The 20,373-nt window shown below is 39.5% G+C and overlaps 1 protein-coding gene across 3 annotated transcripts in view; it reads right to left on the reverse strand.

Annotated features, from left to right (window-relative positions):
• The window catches only part of CKMT2 (creatine kinase, mitochondrial 2), a 41,035-nt gene extending 21,012 nt beyond the window's left edge, over positions 1 to 20,023 (reverse strand). Inside the window, exons 1-3 of one of the 3 annotated variants that reach the window (XM_058171352.1) lie at positions 19,967 to 20,003; positions 17,865 to 18,053; positions 2,558 to 2,744 (exon numbers count right to left, since the gene is read on the reverse strand). In XM_058171352.1, the coding sequence (XP_058027335.1) occupies positions 2,558 to 2,709 (152 nt within the window). In that variant the 5' untranslated portion in view covers positions 2,710 to 2,744; positions 17,865 to 18,053; positions 19,967 to 20,003. Of the gene's footprint in view, positions 1 to 2,557; positions 2,745 to 3,133; positions 3,321 to 13,420; positions 13,507 to 17,864; positions 18,054 to 19,966 lie in introns of those variants that run through there. The other 2 variants (XM_058171354.1, XM_058171353.1) reach the window with 2 other exon arrangements.
• Between the last annotated feature and the right edge of the window lie 350 nt (positions 20,024 to 20,373).

Genomic DNA, 20,373 nt, shown 5'->3' on the forward strand with positions numbered 1-20,373 from the left:
TTTTCTTAAAAATTTCCAGTGTTGGAGTATTCACAACTTCTGCAGGCAAATTGTTCCACTTAGAGGTCGACCCCGAGGCGCCTCACTTGTGGGGTGCCGCAGGGGTCGATTCTCTCACCCCTCCTGTTCAACATCTATATGAAACCTCTGGGTGAGATCATCAGTGGTTTCGGTGTGAGGTACCAACTGTACGCTGATGATACTCAGCTGTACTTTTCCACACCGGGCCACCCCAACGAAGCTATCGAAGTGCTGTCCCAGTGTCTGGAAGCCGTACTGGTCTGGATGGGGAGAAACAGGCTCAAGCTCAATCCCTCCAAGACAGAGTGGCTGTGGATGCCGGCACCCCGGTACAGTCAGCTGCAACCGCGGCTGACTGTTGGGGGCGAGTCATTGGCCCCAATGGAGAGGGTGCGCAGCTTGGGCGTTCTCCTGGATGGACGGCTGTCTTTTGAAGACCACTTGACAGCCGTCTCCAGGAGAGCTTTTTACCAGGTTTGCCTGGTTCGCCAGTTGCGCCCCTTTCTAGACCGGGACGCCCTATGCACGGTCACTCATGCTCTTGTGACATCTCGTCTGGATTACTGCAATGCTCTCTACATGGGGCTCCCCTTGAAGAGCACCCGGAGGCTCCAGTTGGTCCAGAATGCGGCTGCGCAGGTGATAGAGGGAGCCATGAGGCACCTCTCCTGCACAGACTGCACTGGCTACCTGTGGCCTTTCGGGTGCGCTTCAAGGTTTTGGTAACTATCTTCAAAGCGCTCCATGGCATTGGGCCGGGATACTTACGGGACCGTCTACTGCCACCGACTGCCTCCCACCGACCCGTACTCTCTCACAGGGAGGGACTCCTCAGGGTGCCGTCAGCCAGGCAGTGCTGGCTGGCGACGCTCAGGGGAAGGGCCTTTTCTGTGGGGGCTCCCACCCTCTGGAACGAAATTCCCCCAGGACTTCGCCAACTTCCTGACCTTTGAACCTTTCGCCACGAGCTTAAGACACATCTATTTATCTGTGCAGGACTGGACTAGAATTTTAAATTTTAAATTTGGTTTTAATGGGGTTTTACTATTTTATTGTGGTTTTAATATTCGGCCGTATTTAATAAGTTTTTTAAATTGGGGTTTTAACTTGTATTTATATTTATGTTTTACTTGGCTGTAAACCGCCCTGAGTCCCTTGGGAGATAGGGCGGTATAAAAATATGATTAAATAAATAAATAAATAAATAAATTATTAATTGTTCTAACTGTCAGGAAATTTCTCCTTAGTTCTAAGTTGCTTCTCTCCTTGATTAGTTTCCACTCATTGCTTAATTATTATAAAAGTTTTAGATTAGAATCTTGTATAAACTTGTAAGATAGCAGCTCTTATGAAATTTAATAGCATATTTCTAAATAAAGATATTCTTCTAATCATATATTGATAATACCTGCATATTAGCTCCATGGCTTAGGACCCGGGTACTTACGGGACCGCCTGCTGTTACCTTTTGCCTCCCACCGACCTGTACGCTCACACAGAGTGGGCCTTCTCAGGGTGCCGTCCGCCAAGCAATGTCGGCTGGCGGCCCCCAGGGGAAGGGCCTTCTCTGTTGGAGCTCCTACGCTTTGGAATGAACTTCCCCCTGGTTTACGTCAAGTGCCTGATCTTCGGACTTTTCGCCGTGAGCTGAAAACGCACCTATTTATTCAAGCGGGACTGGATTGAAATTTTATTGGGGTTAGTTATATTTTAAGATTTTAAATTGTTTTAATATTTCGGCCACATTATAATATGTTTTTTAATTTCTTTTAATGTTTATATAGTATTTTTACTTGGCTGTACACCGCCCTGAGTCCTTCGGGAGAAGGGCGGTATAAAAATCGAAATAAATAAATAAATAAATAAATAAATAAATAAATAAATAAATAAATAAATAAATAAATAAATAAATAAATATTGTAGAGAAAGCATGATAGCTTTAATTAATAATAGTAGCATTGGATTTGTACCAAACTTACTAACCTGAAATAACTTTTTAAATTCAGCTTCTGTTTTCCCACTCATTTCACCTCATACTCAATATTAATTTTTCTCTATTTCACTTTTCATCCCCTCAGTTTATAAGTGAGATATTTGGCAACAATTTAAGATTTCACTCTTTTCCATTTTATTGGCAAAGCTTTTGGCCTGCCATATTTCCCATATTTCTAGTTTCTTTTGGATCCTGGGAAATATTTTCCCTTCATCCTGGGTTTCTACATCCATTGTCAAATTTCTTAGTCACTGTATATACTATTCTTTCTTTTTAAAAAAAAAATAAATTTAAAAACTTTATTATGGATATTCTTCCTTAACCTTCTTACTGTAGAGAATGTTCAATAGATATTTTAAGTCTTTCAGACTATGTATTTTCAAGTATCTGTTTTGAATGAATATGGTTTATTTTTTATTGAAAAAGATGTTTATTGTTTATTTTATTTTACACAGTCTGACAAACACACAACATATAACATATAAATATTTTCTATTTCTAAACAGCGTTTCTTATTTTCATGTATCTGAATCAAATTATTACCTGGGAGGAAATAATTTCCTATGTCCAAAAGATTCAGCTTTCACATTTTGCTGATTTAAAAAGTATCCAGTAGCCACAGCTCCAGTACTGACTGTTGCAACTAAAGCCGCAGTTCTTCGACCAACCAGGAGACGTGCAAATGTATTAGCCATTGTTTTTTGGCTAATCTTTTTGAAAGATGCCCGCTCTGAAAAAAAGTGAAAACCAGAGAGATCAGAAACACATATATACTCAATAGAACAAACATAGCACAATATTCATCCAGTCAAACTGCATTCTTTGTAGGACTCTTCTTTCATGGCAGTCAATAATTAAAAAAAAATTTAAAAACTTTATTATGGATATTCTTCCTTAACCTTCTTACTGTAGAGAATGTTCAATAGATATTTTAAGTCTTTCAGACCATGTATTTTCAAGTATCTGTTTTGAATGAATATGGTTTATTTTTTATTGAAAAAGATGTTTATTGTTTATTTTATTTTACACAGTCTGACAAACACACAACATATAACGTATAAATATTTTCTATTTCTAAACAGCGTTTCTTATTTTCATGTATCTGAATCAAATTATTACCTGGGAGGAAATAATTTCCTATGTCCAAAAGATTCAGCTTTCACATTTTGCTGATTTAAAAAGTATCCAGTAGCCACAGCTCCAGTACTGACTGTTGCAACTAAAGCTGCAGTTCTTCGACCAACCAGGAGACGTGCAAATGTATTAGCCATTGTTTTTCGGCTAATCTTTTTGAAAGATGCCCGCTCTGAAAAAAAGTGAAAACCAGAGAGATCAGAAACACATATATACTCAATAGAACAAACATAGCACAATATTCATCCAGTCAAACTGCATTCTTTGTAGGACTCTTCTTTCATGGCAGTCAATAATTAAAAAAAAACATAGGGCAATGGAAAAGCTGAAAGTATTGGAATATGTTATATCTACTTTGTATACAATGTAACCATCAGTCTTACTGTAATGCTGCAGATTTTCAGTATGATGAAAGAAGAGTAAGTTGTCAATTATATCATTTGTTATACATCAGGTATTTCTTCCAAGGATCAGGGGAAGTACTTCTAATGTTTTCTACCTCATGTGCCAAAGTAGTTTTGTGGGTTTTGGTACAAGACACATTGATATGATATAGCAGAAGTATAATGTCAATTGCTGCTCCACCATAATTAGCACAAGTTTTTGACTGGTTCTAAATGATACCCTATTCAACTTTCTGAATTTTCCTTCTGAATTATTATCTGGAGCTAGACTAAGAGATGCTAGTCTGCTCTCACCACCAGGATCTTCTTTGTAGAGTGGCTTTAGAGCCATGATGGCGAACCTATGACACGCGTGCCCAAAGTGGCACACAAAGCTATTTCTGTGGGCACGCAAGCCATTGCCCTAGATCAGCTTCACTGTGCATTATTATTATTTTATTATTATTTATTTGATTTTTATAAGGACTCAGGGCGGTTTACAGCCAACATAAAACAAATTATAAATAGAATTAAAAGCAATTTAAAAATCTTATTCAATTAGGCTAACCCCATTTAAAAACTATAATAAAAGTAATAAAAACCCCAATTAAAACCATGATGTATCAGGCCAGATTGCACACGCCTCCCGCCAGTCAGCTGATTTGTGGGTCGCTGCCACACATGCGGAAGACGCACATGCAGGACTCTCCACGCGGCCTGGTTTGGATGCCAGGTAAGTAAAGAGCTCACACAGAGGCTCTGGGAGGATGAAAAATGGGCCTACCACAAGTCTGGAAATGGGCGGGGTGTCCATCGTGGGCATTGCATTATGGGTGTGGGCACACACTTTTGGCACCCGAGGAAAAAAAGGTTAGCCATCACTGCTTTAGAGGATTTCTGCTCAGCCTTAAAGCTAGTAGGTTAAAAGACTCCATGGGTAATGGTAAGTTTCCCTGTACAGTTGTGTCTGACTCAAGGTGGCAGTGCTAATCTCTGTTTCTTATCTGAGGGAGCTAGCATTGTCCAAAGACATTTCCATGCTCATGTGGCCTGCATGACGATATGCTGAGGCACGAGGAACACTGTTATCTTCCAACTGAAGTGGTACCTATTTATCTACTTGCACTTTCAAACTGCTACGTGGGTAGGAGCTGGGGAAAGTAACGGGAGCTCATCTCTCACAGAGTGCTTAGGTTTCAAAACCTGGCCTGTCAGCTTTCCAGCTGGCAAGTTTAGCGCCTTTAACTGCTGAACCTTTATGGGCTTTGTAGAAGTCTATATATTCTATGGTATTATTGTTTAAAGTCAGTGGGTGAAACCATCCAAGGTGTTGAATGCTACTAGTATACTAATCATGCTTCCTCTATTCTGCCTTTATCAGAGTCAACAAATGGGCCATGTCTATATGGACTGTTCAGAGCCACCGAATTTGACTGCTCAAAAGATGGAAATACTCTAGATCGGCAGCTTTCAGATCCAATTAAGATCCAATTAAGGTGACTTCCGCTTGGCGCCACCTTTCTTGCTGGGTGCTAATTTATGGCACTCCACACTGAATATGGTAAAAGTCGGTGTAAACAGCTACGAACAGCTGTTCCCGACTTAATTTTCCCTCTCTGGTTGAAAGAGCAGGGGAAAGAGCGGGGGGGGAGAGTGGTAGATTCCCCTAGGGGCTTTGTTTTTGTTATGCAAAGTCCCGAAAGGTTGAATCCCATTGAATTCCTCCTTATCTCCAGTATTCAGTGCGTCTCCTGCAAAAGCAGGAAAAGAGGAAGGTGTCCATTTCTGCTAACAATTGATTTTTTTCTTGTGGATCTCTATAAGCAGACGGAAGAAGCATGAGTGAACAATTACTGGTTTGCAAGTATTGTTGATTTTCTGACTTCCTCCTTTTTTAAAGAGAGAAAAAAATTTTTTGCCTTCTTTTAAAATGGCGTTTCAGAGTAACTGAAAGTAGACCGATAGCCTTGCTGCGAAATCGAAACTGAATGGAGATTTTATCTTATTGTGTTGGACTGTGGATTGTTGGATTATATTACGTTGTTTAAGTATTTTATAAGGGGATTTTCAGCAAGAACTTTGCCATGAAGGTTCTTTCAGAAGAATGGATTCGTGACTTTACACAGGATTACACAGAAAGAATGTATTTAATTATTCAAAAATACGAACTGATAAAAAATGGGGACTTTTTGGATCAAGGCTTGGAGGAAATTAACCAGTGTGATCAGGACTTGGAAAATGGAATGGAGGAGATACAAACAAAAGTGGATAAATATGAAGATATGATCGTGAATAAACAAGTTGATGTAAAGAAGTTTCCTTTAAATAGTTTGGATGAAATGTCAGAATTTGTGCTACAGGAGGCTGTCTCCCGAACCGAAAATATTTACAGACTTAATGCTTTTCAAGAGTTCTCTTTTGGACTGATGGAATATATGGTAGTAATTTGTGGATTTTTGGACATAAGGAACTATTGGGAAATATTGTGACTGACTTTTCAAAAGGAGTAATGAAGGAAAGACAGAGATTAATGCATCAAAAAAAATGGCAAGAGACAAAAGTATTATCCTTGAAACAAGGTTGTTTTGAATTAATAACAGACAAAAATATTAGTGTCCCTGAAAGACAATATGTGAGGAAGATCTGGAAGAAATGGGTTGATTATATGTTTTATATCTATCATAAAAGACTAGGTATTTGGATTTATACTGGATTTTGACGAGGAAGGACTAAAGTTGACCAATTGGCCCCATCTTCACTCATGTTTTCAATAAATCACTAGAGATGTGTTATGTTCCTTCTTGCTTCAAACGCTCTACCATCATCCCAGTGCCGAAGAAGCCCACCATCAAGGAACTGAATGACTACAGACCAGTTGCTTTAACATCTGTAGTCATGAAAACCTTTGAAAGGCTAGTGCTTTCCTACCTGAAAACCATCACGGATCCGCTGTTAGACCCTTGCAATTTGCATACCGAGCAAATCGATCAACAGATGATGCTGTTAATATGGCTCTGCACTACATCCTACAACATCTGAGTCTCAAAGACCTATGCAAGGGTCCTTTTGTAGACTTTAGTTCAGCATTCAATACCATCATTCCAGACATTCTCCTAACTAAGCTAAACCAGCTACAGGTACCGGAACAGGCTTGTAAGTGGATCACAAGCTTCCTAACAAACAGGAAGCAGCAGGTGAAGCTAAGCAAGATCACATCAAATACCTGTACAATTAGCACAGGGGCCCCCCAAGGCTGTGTGCTCTCCCCACTTCTCTTCTCTCTGTATACCAATGACTGCATCTCCAATGATCCATCTGTTAAGCTACTGAAGTTCGCAGATGACACAACAGTGATTGGTCTCATTCGAGACAATGACGAATCCGCATATAGACAAGAGGTCGAACAATTAGCCTTGTGGTGCAACCAAAACAATCTGGAACTGAACACACTCAAAACCGTAGAAATGGTGGTAGACTTTAGGAAAAACCCTTCCATACTTCCACCTCTCACAATACTTGACAACACAGTATCAACAGTAGAAACCTTCAAATTTCTGGGTTCTATCATATCGCAAGATCTCAAATGGACAGCTAACATCAAAAACATCATTAAAAAAGGACAACAAAGAATGTTCTTTCTGCACCAACTCAGTAAGCTCAAACTGCCCAAGGAGCTGCTGATCCAATTCTACAGAGGAATTATTGAGTCTTGTCATTTGCACCTCTATAACTGTCTGGTTCGGTTCTGCAACCAACAAGAAAAACACAGACTTCAGAGGATAATTAGAACTGCAGAAAAAATAATTGCTACCAACTTGCCTTCCATTGAGGACCTGTATACTGCACGAATCAAGAAGAGGGCCGTGAAAATATTTGCAGATCCCTCGCATCCTGGACATAAACTGTTTCAACTCCTACCCTCAAAACGACGCTATAGAGCACTGCACACCAGAACAACTAGACACAAGAACAGTTTTTTCCCGAAGGCCATCTCTCTGCTAAACAAATAATTCCCTCAACACTGTCAGACTATTTACTGAATCTGCACTACTATTAATCGTTTCATAGTTCCCATCACCAATCTCTTTCCACTTATGACTGTATGACAATAACTTGTTGCTGGCAATCCTTATGATTTACATTGATATATTGATCATCAATTGTGTTGTAAATGTTGTACCTTGATGAACGTATCTTTTCTTTTATGTACACTGAGAGCATATGCACCAAAACAAATTCCTTGTGTGTCCAATCACACTTGGCCAATAAAAAATTCTATTCTATTCTATTCTATTCTATTCTATTCTATTCTATTCTATTCTATTCTATTCTATTCTATTCTATTCTATTCTATTCAAACTGCTACGTGGGTAGGAGCTGGGGAAAGTAACAGGAGCTCATCTCTCACAGGGTGCTCAGGTTTCAAAACCTGGCCTGTCAGCTTTCCAGCTGGCAAGTTTAGCGCCTTTAACTGCTGAACCTTTATGGGCTTTGTAGAAGTCTATATATTCTATGGTATTATTGTTTAAAGTCAGTGGGTGAAACCATCCAAGGTGTTGAATGCTACTAGTATACTAATCATGCTTCCTCTATTCTGCCTTTATCAGAGTCAACAAATGGGCCATGTCTATATGGACTGTTCAGAGCCACCGAATTTGACTGCTCAAAAGATGGAAATACTCTAGATAGGCAGCTTTCAGATCCAATTAAGATCCAATTAAGGTGACTTCCGCTTGGCGCCACCTTTCTCGCTGGGTGCTAATTTATGGCACTCCGCACTGGATATGGTAAAAGTCAGTGTAAACAGCTACGAACAGCTGTTCCCGACTTAATTTTCCCTCTCTGGTTGAAAGAGCAGAGGAAAGAGCAGGGAGGGGAGAGTGGTAGATTCCCCTAGGGACTTTGTTTTTGTTATGCAAAGTCCCGAAAGGTTGAATCCCATTGAATTCCTCCTTATCTCCAGTATTCAGCGCGTCTCCTGCAAAAGCAGGAAAAGAGGAAGGTGTCCATTTCTGCTAACAATTGATTTTTTTCTTGTGGATCTCTATAAGCAGACGGAAGAAGCATGAGTGAACAATTACTGGTTTGCAAGTATTTTTGATTTTCTGACTTCCTCCTTTTTTAAAGAGAGAAAAATTTTTTTCCTTCTTTTAAAATGGCGTTTCAGAGTAACTGAAAGTAGACCGATAGCCTTGCTGCGAAATCGAAACTGAATGGAGATTTTATCTTATTGTGTTGGACTGTGGATTGTTGGATTATATTACGTTGTTTAAGTATTTTATAAGGGGATTTTCAGCAAAAACTTTGCCATGAAGTTTCTTTCAGAAAAATGGATTCGTGACTTTACACAGGATTACACAGAAAGAATGTATTTAATTATTAAAAAATACGAACTGATAAAAAATGGGGACTTTTTGGATCAAGGCTTGGAGGAAATTAACCAGTGTGATCAGGACTTGGAAAATGGAATGGAGGAGGTACAAACAAAAGTGGATAAATATGAAGATATGATCGTGAATAAACAAGTTGATGTAAAGAAGTTTCCTTTAAATAGTTTGGATGAAATGTCAGAATTTGTGCTACAGGAGGCTGTCTCCCGAACCGAAAATATTTACAGACTTAATGCTTTTCAAGAGTTCTCTTTTTGGACTGATGGAATATACGGTAGTAATTTGTGGATTTTTGGACATAAGGAACTATTAGGAAATATTGTGACTGACTTTTCAAAAGGAGTAATGAAGGAAAGACAGAGATTAATGCATCAAAAAAAAATGGCAAGAGACAAAAGTATTATCCTTGAAACGAGGTTGTTTTGAATTATTAACAGACAAAAATATTAGTGTCCCTGAAAGACAATATGTGAGGAAGATCTGGAAGAAATGGGTTGATTATATGTTTTATATCTATCATAAAAGACTAGGTATTTGGATTTATACTGGATTTTGACGAGGAAGGACTAAATTTGAATAGACATTGTAATTTTCGGTATTGAAATTTCATAATGTGTTGTACTGTATTTTAAATAGAATATTCTTGAAAGATTTTATGTAAGAAAGACCTGGGTGAAAAATTATATGGTTATATTTATTTATTTTATTTTATTTATTAATCGTATTTATATACCGCCCTATCTCCCGAAGGACTCAGGGCGGTTCACAGGCATTTAAAAACATATAAATATAAATACAGAATAAAAACAATTAAGAAACTTATTTGAAAGCCCGTTAATTAAAATATACAAATAAAACCCAATTAAAACCCATGAATTTAAAACCTAGCTCAGTCCTGCACAATTAAATAAATATGTTTTAAGCCCGCGGCGGAAGGTCCGAAGGTCCGGAAGCTGGCGGAGTCCGGGGGGAAGTTCGTTCCAAAGGGTGGAGCCCCACAGAAGGCCCTTGCCCTGGGCGTCGCCAGACGACATTGCCTTGCTGACGGCACCTGAGGAGACCCTCTCTGTGAGGCGCACGGGTCGGTGAGAGGTATTCGGTAGCAGTAGGCGGTCCCGTAAGTAACCCGGCCCAATGCCATGGGCGCTTTAAAGGTGGTCACCAAGACCTTGAAGCGCACCGGAAAGCCACAGGTAGCCAGTGCAGTCTGCGCAGGATGGGTGTTATCACGGAGCCACGAGGGCTCCATCTATCACCAGCGCAGCCGCGTTCTGGACTAACTGCAGCCTCGGATGCCCTTCAAGGGAGCCCCATGTAGAGAGCATTGCAGTAATCCAGGCGAGACGTCACGAGTGCGTGAGTGACCGTGCATAGGGCATCTCGGTCCAGAAAGGCGCAACTGGCGTACCAGGCGAACCTGGTAGAACGCTCTCCTGGAGCGGCCGTCAAATGGTCTTCTAGAGACAGCCGTTCATCCAGGAGGCGCCTAAGTTGCGGACCCTTTCCATCGGGGCCAATGACTCGCCACCGATGGTCAGCCGCGATTAAGCTGACTGTACCGGGATGCGGCATCCACAACCACTCTGTCTTGGCGGGATTGAGCTTGAGCCTGTTTCTCCCCATCCAGACCCGTCGGCCTCCAGACACCGGGACAGCACTTGATAGCTTCGTTGGGGTGGTCCGGTGTGAAAAATACAGCTGGGTGTCATCCGCATACAGCTGATACTTCACACGAAACCACTGATGATCTCACCCAGCGGCTTCATCTAGATGTTGAACAGGAGGCGAGAGAATCGACCCCTGCGGCACCCACAAGTGAGGCGCCTCGGGGCGACCTCTGCCCCCTGTCAACACCGACTGCGACCGGTCGGAGAGATGGGAGGAGAACCACCGATAAGCGGTGCCTCCACTCCCAATCCCTCCAACCGGCGCAGCAGGATACCATGGTCGATGGTATCGAAAGCCGCTGAGAGGTCTAATAGGACCAGGGCAGAGGAACAACCCCTATCCTGGCCTCCAGAGATCATCCACCAGCGACCAAAGCCGTCTCCGTGCTGTAACCGGGCGGAAACCGGACTGGAGCAGGTCTAGATAGACAGTTTCATCCAGGTGCAAGGGAAACTGATATGCCACCATACTCTCTACAACCTTCGCCGCAGCGAAGGTTGGAGACAGACGATAGTTACCTAAAACAGCGGGTCAGGAAGGCTTCTTGAGGAGGGCCTCACCACCGCCTCTTTCAAGGCGGCGGAAGACACCCTCCACCAAAGAAGCGGTCGTAATCGCCTGGAGCCAGCCTCGTGTCACCTCCCGGTGGCCAGCACCAGCCAGGAGGGCACGGGTCCAGTAAACATGTGGTGGCATTCAGCCTACCCAGCAACCTGTCCATGTCCTCAGGAGCCACAGGGTCAAACTCATCCCAAACAATATCGCCAAGACCACCCTCGAACATCTCACCGCATCACGCAATCTTGGTCCAACCATCCCGAAGCTGAGCGATTTTATCGTATAGATAACCGTTAAACTCCTCAGCACGTCCCTGCAGCGGGTCATCCCGCTCCCCTGATGTAGGAGGAGGCGGGTCACCCAAACAGGCGGCTGGGCGGTTATCTGCCGATGCAATGAGGAGGCGTAGCTACGCCTCGCTTCCTCAATGCCACTAGGTAAGTCCTAGTATAGGACTTCACTAGTGTCGATCAGCTTCGACGGCTAGACCTCCAGGAACTCTCTAGGCGTCTTCTCCGGCGCTTCATCCCTCTCAGCTCCTCGGAGAACCAAGGGCGGTTGGGACCTGCGCCGGGTCAGAGGCCGCAAAGGCACGACACGGTCTAAGGCCCCGCGGCCCGTTCCCAGGCCGCCACAAGTTCCTCAGCCGAGCCGTGGGCCAGACCCTCAGGAAATGGCCCAAGCTCCGTCCGGAACCCATCAGGGTCCATCAGGCGCCTGGGGCGGAACCAGCGTGTCGGCTCCGCCTCCCTGCGGTGGTGAATGGCGGTCAGAAAGTCCAGGCGAAGAAGAGAGTGATCTGACCATGACAAAGGTTCGATGACTATTTCCTTTAAGTCCAGATCTCTCAACCACTGTCCAGAGAAAAATCAGGTCCAGAGTGCCACCCCAATGTGAGTAGGGCCATCAACTACTTGGGTCAGATCCAAGGCCGTCATGGAAGCCGTGAACTCCCGAGCTGCCGTCGATGATGAGCGGAAGATGGCAAGTTAAAGTCCCCATGACTAAAAGTCTGGGGTCTCAACTACCACCCAGCCAGCATCTCCAGGAGCTCGGGCAGGGCAGCTGTCACGCAGCAAGGAGCCAGGTACGTGATCAGCAAGCCCATCTGACACCTCGACCCCATCTCACAAGAGGATTCGCACCCGGCAATCTGAGGTACAGTGGTCTCCCTCGGCTCTAGACTCTCTCTAATCACAACCGCCACCCCCCCACCCCTACCCTGGGCCCTCGGCTGATGGAATGCACGGAAACCCGGTGGGCACATCTCTACAAGGGGCACGCCCCCTTCAGTGCCCAACCAGGTCTCCGTAATGCCCATAAGGTCCGCGGAACCCCCCTGTATAAGATCACAAACAAGGGGGGCTTTGTTCACCACAGACCGAGCATTGCACAACATCAACCGAAGGCCCAGGCTCTGAGGATCCTGACCATCCGGGGAACGGGAAAAGTCCAAGGGGTCGGAGCGCGTGATCGCTTTAAGACATCGAGCACGCGCTCCCGGAATATAAGCTATAAGGGAGATATTCTTTGAATTGGATTGGATTTTTATGCTTTAGCTGGTTTTAAATACTTTAGGATTAATTTGTTCTATTGATTTATATATTTTATTACTGTTAATTGTTTTGTTTTTTTTCTGAAGGATTTTGGTTATGTTAGGAGGAAGTCAGAGCTAGAGAAGGAAAATTGGTATAATAGTTTTGGGGAAAAATTTTCTTAGCATATGTTTGTTTTACTTTTAACTATACCTTGTGCTTCTTCCGGGAAGTCAGGGGGGAGGGGGGAGGGATCAGTGAAGGGAGGGGGGTTGGGGAGAAAGGGGAAAAAAAATTTTTTGTAAAACTTTTTGAATAAAAAAAAAAAGATCCAATTAAGGTGTATTCCTCCTGTGCAGGTCATCTGTCCAAAAAACCCATACAATTTTTTTTGTTTGAAATCAAATATGAACCTAATATTGATTGCCACTCAAAAGCTTCAAGTGTTCTAGAATATAGTAGCAAAAACTATTTGTTCTAGAAAATTGCAAAAATGGTAATAATAGTTTTTAAAAATCCCTAAGCATTCAGAGAAACAAGCCTTGCTAAAGAAAATTTGGCATGGATTCTGCACAGGTAAGGTCTCTCCATAAGAATCTTTTTAAATTCATAATGGCTTGGGGTGGTTTGTTTGCTTGTTTAATGCTTCAAATGATGCTAAGCATATTTTAGAGCTTAATCTCTATATGTTGCCAGTCTAAAATAGAGAATACTGTTTGAAACCTCCACTGCACTTACACATTTTTCTTCAAGTAGGTAGATTTGTTCATTACTCTTGGACAAAAGCTTCCAGTGTTACATTACATCCAGGGGAAACAATGTAGCATCACAATAAGAGTCTGTTGTAGATTGAAGAAAGAAAAAAGGAAGCAATCTAATACACATTTTCTTGACCAGAATCAATTTAGCTGTTTAGTTTGTCCCAATTTCTTCCCTGTATTTTAGTCATCTCTTAGACAGCTTTGCTTCAAGCTTTAGTGAAATTTCATTGTGTTGTACAAGAAGAGTCCCATTCTTAAATACTAATCTTTGTAGCCTAGAGTAATCCTGGTCATATTGTCAAGTTCTTGCTTTACTCATACTGTGATGTGACTACTATTTGGTACTTTACTTTGGTTAGAAAAGTTTTTAGCTTTAAGATTCTGCTGTATTAGAAATGCAATCCATGCTTTTGATACTTTTTTACTTATTACCTATCATGGTGTAGGTCAGCACTGAAGCTTGTGCTTTATCCATATTAAACTTTTTGATATTTGGCTTCCATTAGTTTTCAGGTCAAAGGACATCTGAAAACTAATCAAACTATTTCTGTGTCCTCTGCACACACAATCACATGTCAACACTTGATCACCAAGAAGAAGCACTGACCCATTGAACATAAGAAAAAGTTCCAGGTCAGCGGTTCTTGTAGTTCAATAGAAAATGTGGCTTAAATAAACCTGGAGAATTTTTTCATATCTCTGAGCTATTGGAAATGAATCTAATTTATAATTTTGTCACAAGAAGCCACTAATAAATTGCTATAAATTGCTATGCTTTAAATGCCCATGTTGTACATCTGAAAATTTAGAAGCAATAAAATATTGCTGAAAATTTTCAGTGCTAGATTAAAGTAATATTCAGCTAAATATTTTAAGATCATTCCTGTATGTTTTCAATTTATAAATTATTCTAATTATTTTATATAATAATGGATAAAATGAAATAAATATAGTAAAAAAATTATTCCATTTTAATAGTTTGTCCCAAAGATTGTTGCAATGCTGTATCATGTGCTAAGCATATTTTGTATAAGTTATAGACTTATTTTATAGCCTATTCCATAGGAAAAAAATGCCTACATATATGATAATAGTTTGATTCTTTCCATGATGACATAAGGATAAAATATTAAAATGTGGTAATTTTATTAAGAATTTTTCCCAGCCTCCCAGCCTTTAAAAAGTCAGTGTGTATAATTTTTTATTATTATTATTCCAAAAATAAGGACTGGAGAAAGGTTTTATCAGACATTCATAAATTAAGAAAGGAAGATGGTAAAATATTAATACTATGTTTTATGTGTCAATATATTGCATATACCATCTATTTAGTGGAATATGGGTGATAGTGTGGTAATGTCTAGAATAGAATGGAGTGGAGTGGAGTGGAGTGGAATGGAATGGAATGGAATGAGCATCTTTGGGGTAAAACTGGGTTTTAGTTGCATTTGTGGCATACTGGCCAAAATGCAAGAAACCTGTCTAATATTATTTTTACTGTTGGTGGGGTTAATGTAGTGGTTAAGACACTGGGCTAGAAATTGGGAGAGTTTGAGTCCAATTTTATGTACAAAGCCAACTGGGTAACCTTGTATAATGGTATGTGGGAATAACTTTAGAAGAAGTTATTCTTTAGGAAGAAGCACAGTCTGGACAATGGTCAGACCAGTGGCAGCTAAGTCCACAGAAGGAATGGGGGCATGGCAAATGTATTAGTAGGGACGCTTCTTAGTTTCTTAGACTGTAAAGGTGTGAGAGTCTGTTAATGTAACTTTACAATACAGTTAGAATTAATACTTCTGAGTATGCTTTTTCTCTGCACTATCTTACAAGACTGACACCTTGAGCCAGTCAGTTCAATCTTTGTTCCAAAAACAATGATGCATAATGGAGGTTAATATCCACAGGGTCATTTTGGGAAGCTAGATTTAGCTATCCCCCTTTTTTATTTTATATTCTGTCTTTTTTTTTTTCACTTTAATCTCTTCTGCTTACCACTTCTCTTCTTTTTCTTTGTTTTGCATAATATTGCAATCTTAAAACAGAATAGCGTTCTGGGTATGTAGAGCCATTCTTTTAAGGCACATTGACTTAAAACTGACAATATAAATAGTCCTTCGTGTTTTCAGCAACAAACCTCTCAAATATGATGTAATCCATATTTTTTTCTTTTAAAAAATGCCCCTTAATCCGTCTCTAAATGCTTGCTGAAGTGGACAGCACTCTTTTCATGAACTTAAAAAGAAATAAGTTCAAAAATATTTTCAACTGACAGCTCAGGGGTTTGAAACTGTTAGAACTGTTTATATTGTTTTCAGGAGAAGAACTGAAATTTAAAGATGAGGAAACTAGAGTACAAAGTCATCTGGGAAATTTCAGTAAGGCACTTGGTTAGCTTCTTTGCAAAGCTAAAGAAAAAAATGCAGTTCACCATGGACAGTTTTGTTTACAAGAATTTACTATCCGAAAGAGATTTTATGTATGCATGTTCATACAGAGACATTGATTTTTCTTTTTTTCATATCAATCAAAGCTTCTTGATTGGGACACTACTGTGCACTAGTGTGCACAGGTTACTGATACTAATCTAACCTAACCTAATCTAACCTGATTTGTAGTTATATCCATTACTGCAAATACATAATTACAAAAGCCTATAGCTCAAATCAGATAGCTGGAAATAGTAATAAAGGGATTAACTTCTGGAATCCAAGACAGGAATGAAGATGGCTCCGAGTTCAGGAGCAGGACCATGGACATTGATAGTTCAGGGTACTGTTTTTACTATCCTTTACAAACTAATGTGCATTGTAGTTGGCTGTTTTCTTTATTTATTTTACTATAAGTATACTCATAAATAACAATATTATATGAAATTACTCCCAGAAAGCTCATTTGATAATATTGCTGAAATGTTGGTTTGTCTTTTATTTGTGATGCATCCTGCTGCCCTAAAGTAAAAGTCATAATAGTGTTACTCGGCATAAGAAAAAGATGCCAACTCCTTGCAGGTAGTTTTTCAACAACCAACACGTTTCTTTTTTTTATCACTAGCTTTCAGCATCTAAAGGAAGAAAGGAAAATGAGAAAGAAACATTGTCCTGAATTCCATAATATTGATGATATCCATTAACCCAAGTTTTTAAATAGAACAGAACAAAACTAACAGAGTTGAAAGGGACCTTGAAGGTCCAACCCCCATTCAAGCAGGGAGCCCTATACCATTACAGACAAATTGTTGTCCAATCTGTTCTTAAAAATCTCCAGTGTTGGAGCACCCACAACTTTTGGAGGCAAGCTGTTCCACTGATTAATGGAATCAGGAAATTTCTTCATAGTTTTAGGCTTCTTCTCTCTTTGATTAGTTTTCATCCAATGCCTCCTGTTCTGCCTTTAGGTGCTTTGGAGAATTGGTTGTCCCCCTCTTCTTTGTGGAAGCCCCTCAACTATTGGAACAGTGCTATTATATCTTTCTCAGTCCTTCTTTTCAATGACTTCTAATGATTTCATTCTTTCAAATGACTTCTAATGTATGAAATGTTAGACAACAAAATGCCTTATCAACCAGACTTGAAATCCTAGGCTTAGAAAACTTGGAACTCCGTCGCCTTCGACAAGACCTAAGTTTAACTCATAGAATCATCTATTGTAATGTTCTTCCTGTTAAAGACTACTTCAGCTTTAATTGCAATAATACAAGAGCAACCAATAGATTTAAACTTAATGTTAACCGCTTTAATCTAGTTTGCAGAAAATATGACTTCTGTAACAGAATCATCAGTGCTTGGAACACTTTACCTGACTCTGTGGTCTCTTCCCATAATCCCAAAAGCTTTAACCAAAAACTTTCTAATATTAACCTCACCCCATTCCTAAGAGGACCATAAGGGGCCTGCATAAGCGCACAAACGTGTCTACCGTTCCTGTCCTATTGTTTTTCTTTTTCTTCTTCTTATATATATATATATGCTTATACCTCCTAATATTTACTTATATATATATGTTTATATACTATATAATCTTTTGTATGATACCTATATATATTGTTGTGACAAAATAAATAAATAAATAAATAAATATTCTTGTCCCTTTCACACGTTAGAATCATGTACATATTGAAAAAAATAGAGAAAGAGAAATTACATATATAAATCAAGTAAGCAAGGTCTTGTTTTTTTCTGTATGCATTACATGTATACAATCCACATAAAATTGGTTTCAAAGACATTCTGTACACTTATTCTGTACACTTCTCAGTGAAGCACTATATCTCTTCCTGTACTGTCCAAGGTCAAACCCAAGTAGGAAAAATAGCCTTTTCAGAGCTGAGCTCTGTTTCAAAAAAAATGAATATAGTTTGACAAAAACGTTTGTAATCATCACAAAATTGCTTAAAGATTGAAGTACAGAAAGTTGCTTGCCTTGAGTTAAACCATGGGTCCTTAGAGTTCAATACTCTGTATTAGCCTTCTCCAACATGATGCCTTCTGGATGATCAGATTAGTACAATAGATGTTGTAATTTAACTCATCTTGATGGCACCCAGAAGGAGAATGTCTTTCCTACTTTGCTGGGCATCCCATTTCCAAAATTTCAAGCAGAATTCTTTCCTAGATCAATTTGAAATTATGTTAATTATTAGACTTTCTGTTGGTATGCAAAGAGGGTGCCCAGAGCTTTAGTTCCACTCCAAATATTATTCAAGATAATTTGTACCCTGAAACACACATGACAAAACTTAAAGAGGTGTGGTTGAAACATTCAGGCTGACAAAGACAATAATAGTTACTAAGCACAAGTTCCTTTACTACTTTAAAATAGTTGTAATTTTTTTTAAAAAAATCAATATAACCTATATTTTTCATCAGGATTTATGGGATGCCCATTCTAAAGATGAAACAACTGATTTCATGTCAATGTAATTTGCAGAGGATGCAGCTGATGGAACAAAGCACAATGCTTTAATTTTGTACACTGATTTCAAAAGCTGCCCCTGGAACTAATTTGTTGTTGTGACCTTTCAAGCTGATGCTGACTGTCACAAAAGAGAAATGAAAACTTTGAGCAAATTTAATTGCTTTTTCTCCAGCAACATTTTTAAGTTGAGAGAAAAAGTTAAAGAAATTGAAAGCAACTGACATATTAAAAAACATTTGTCTTTCTCTAGCCTTTTTATATACCTATTTCTTCTTAATTTTGAACCAAAAAATATATTCAATTGGGGCTACTTCAAAAAGTTTGGAAAACAAGTATTGAAATGATATCTCCTATATGCCACCAAAAGTAACTTTTAAATCAGAGGTTATACTATGTACAATTACTTTCTGTCTCTCAAAGAAATTAAGTTGCTGACAAATATTTATAGGACTTTACATTATTGAGAGAGCAACTAAGAGAAGAGAAATATAGTGGGACATTCTAAATATCACTCTTCTACTAAGGAAATCTAACATATGACTAGCGAAGTTAGTTTGGTAAAACTACTTGGCCACCTTACTATTTCACTTGAGAGGTCATCAGTGTCAAATCTCATTTTCTGTTTTAGATGGGTGCCAAGTCCTGCAATCTGAGCTTCACATATCACATAAATTGGACTGCATAGTTCTTACTGTGGAACAAGCAGTGAAATTCTTTTTTTCCCCTCCCCCAATCCTGCTGATCTCAATATCCCCCATTTGCTATTTAAGCAGACACATGCAAAATCCTCTTATGGCTTTCACCAGGAATTTCTAAACTGACCTTGAATTGTCATCTCCTATATTGGGAATATTTTCCAGGACAGTTGTTCGCTCAGATTCTGTGTGTTGTGGTGTCAAATTAAGCATACTGCATTTACAAACTGCATGTCAAATGATAAGTCATTTAAAGGAATGCACCAGTGAAGTAATTGGTGATATTTTTTTCTTGTCAGTGTTTGCTTTTCTTTCCATTAACATTAAGAGGTGTGAGAAACTAGGTTTTCTACTGAGCTGTCAAGAGTTTAGAGCTAAAAATTGCAACCAAGCAAAATCTAACTTGTTCTAATCTCCAGTATCTGATTATATTATTATGGGGTTTTTTTTAATTGATAAAATAAAATTCATAAAGCAATGGTCTTTATAGAAGGCTAGTTTGAAAAAATACAGAGCACACCAGCCAAAAATAAGTCTGGATACCAAGCAACTTTCCTCTAGTAATAAAACATTGACAATAACATTTCAGTCTCTCTTCTTAATAGAAGACATTTATCGACAGCCCTGACATTTTTAAATTGCCTGCTGAACAGATTGTCTATAGAAACATTATTGCTATTTGCATACAAAAAAAATTGACATTCAAGTATTTAACTTATTTGTTTCAGGATCACTATTTAGAATAGAAACATGATAAGTATCCATCACAGTTTTCTGCACAGTTATGCAAATGATTAAATATGATCTCTTCCAAGGTTTCAATTAGCAGCATTTTGAGTTCATTTTTAAAATAACCCCACTGTTTGAAATGTCACAGCAATGGTAAATAAAAAATTGCAAACACAACTGACCTTGAAGCTGAAGTGACACAAGTCCTGTATGCCAGCAGCCAGGAAGTGTAAAGGAAACTCAAGTTTGTGTGGCAGCAAAATTATAGGTCACATGAGAAGCAAAGTGAAAGATGAAGAATGGGGAGGGACGACCGAGGAGAAAAATATCTTTAACCATTCAGGTATTTGAAAAACCTTTGACCATAGAGCTATGTCCTTGAAAGCACAATGATTTCTTGGGCATCTTTTGTGCTCTTATTAGTTCATCTAGCTTTCTGTAGTGGTTTTTGTACTTAAAATAAAATATCAAGCTGACACTCCTAGATCCCAACCAGAGTCAATCTATATATTAGTACATTCAGAGGAACTTGATCCTCTTTGAAATATCAGCCTTTTACTACTGGGACAATGCTTCAGAAGATTTCCAC

The sequence above is a fragment of the Ahaetulla prasina genome, chromosome 2, assembly GCF_028640845.1.
Source record: "Ahaetulla prasina isolate Xishuangbanna chromosome 2, ASM2864084v1, whole genome shotgun sequence".
Taxonomy (NCBI): domain Eukaryota; kingdom Metazoa; phylum Chordata; class Lepidosauria; order Squamata; family Colubridae; genus Ahaetulla; species Ahaetulla prasina.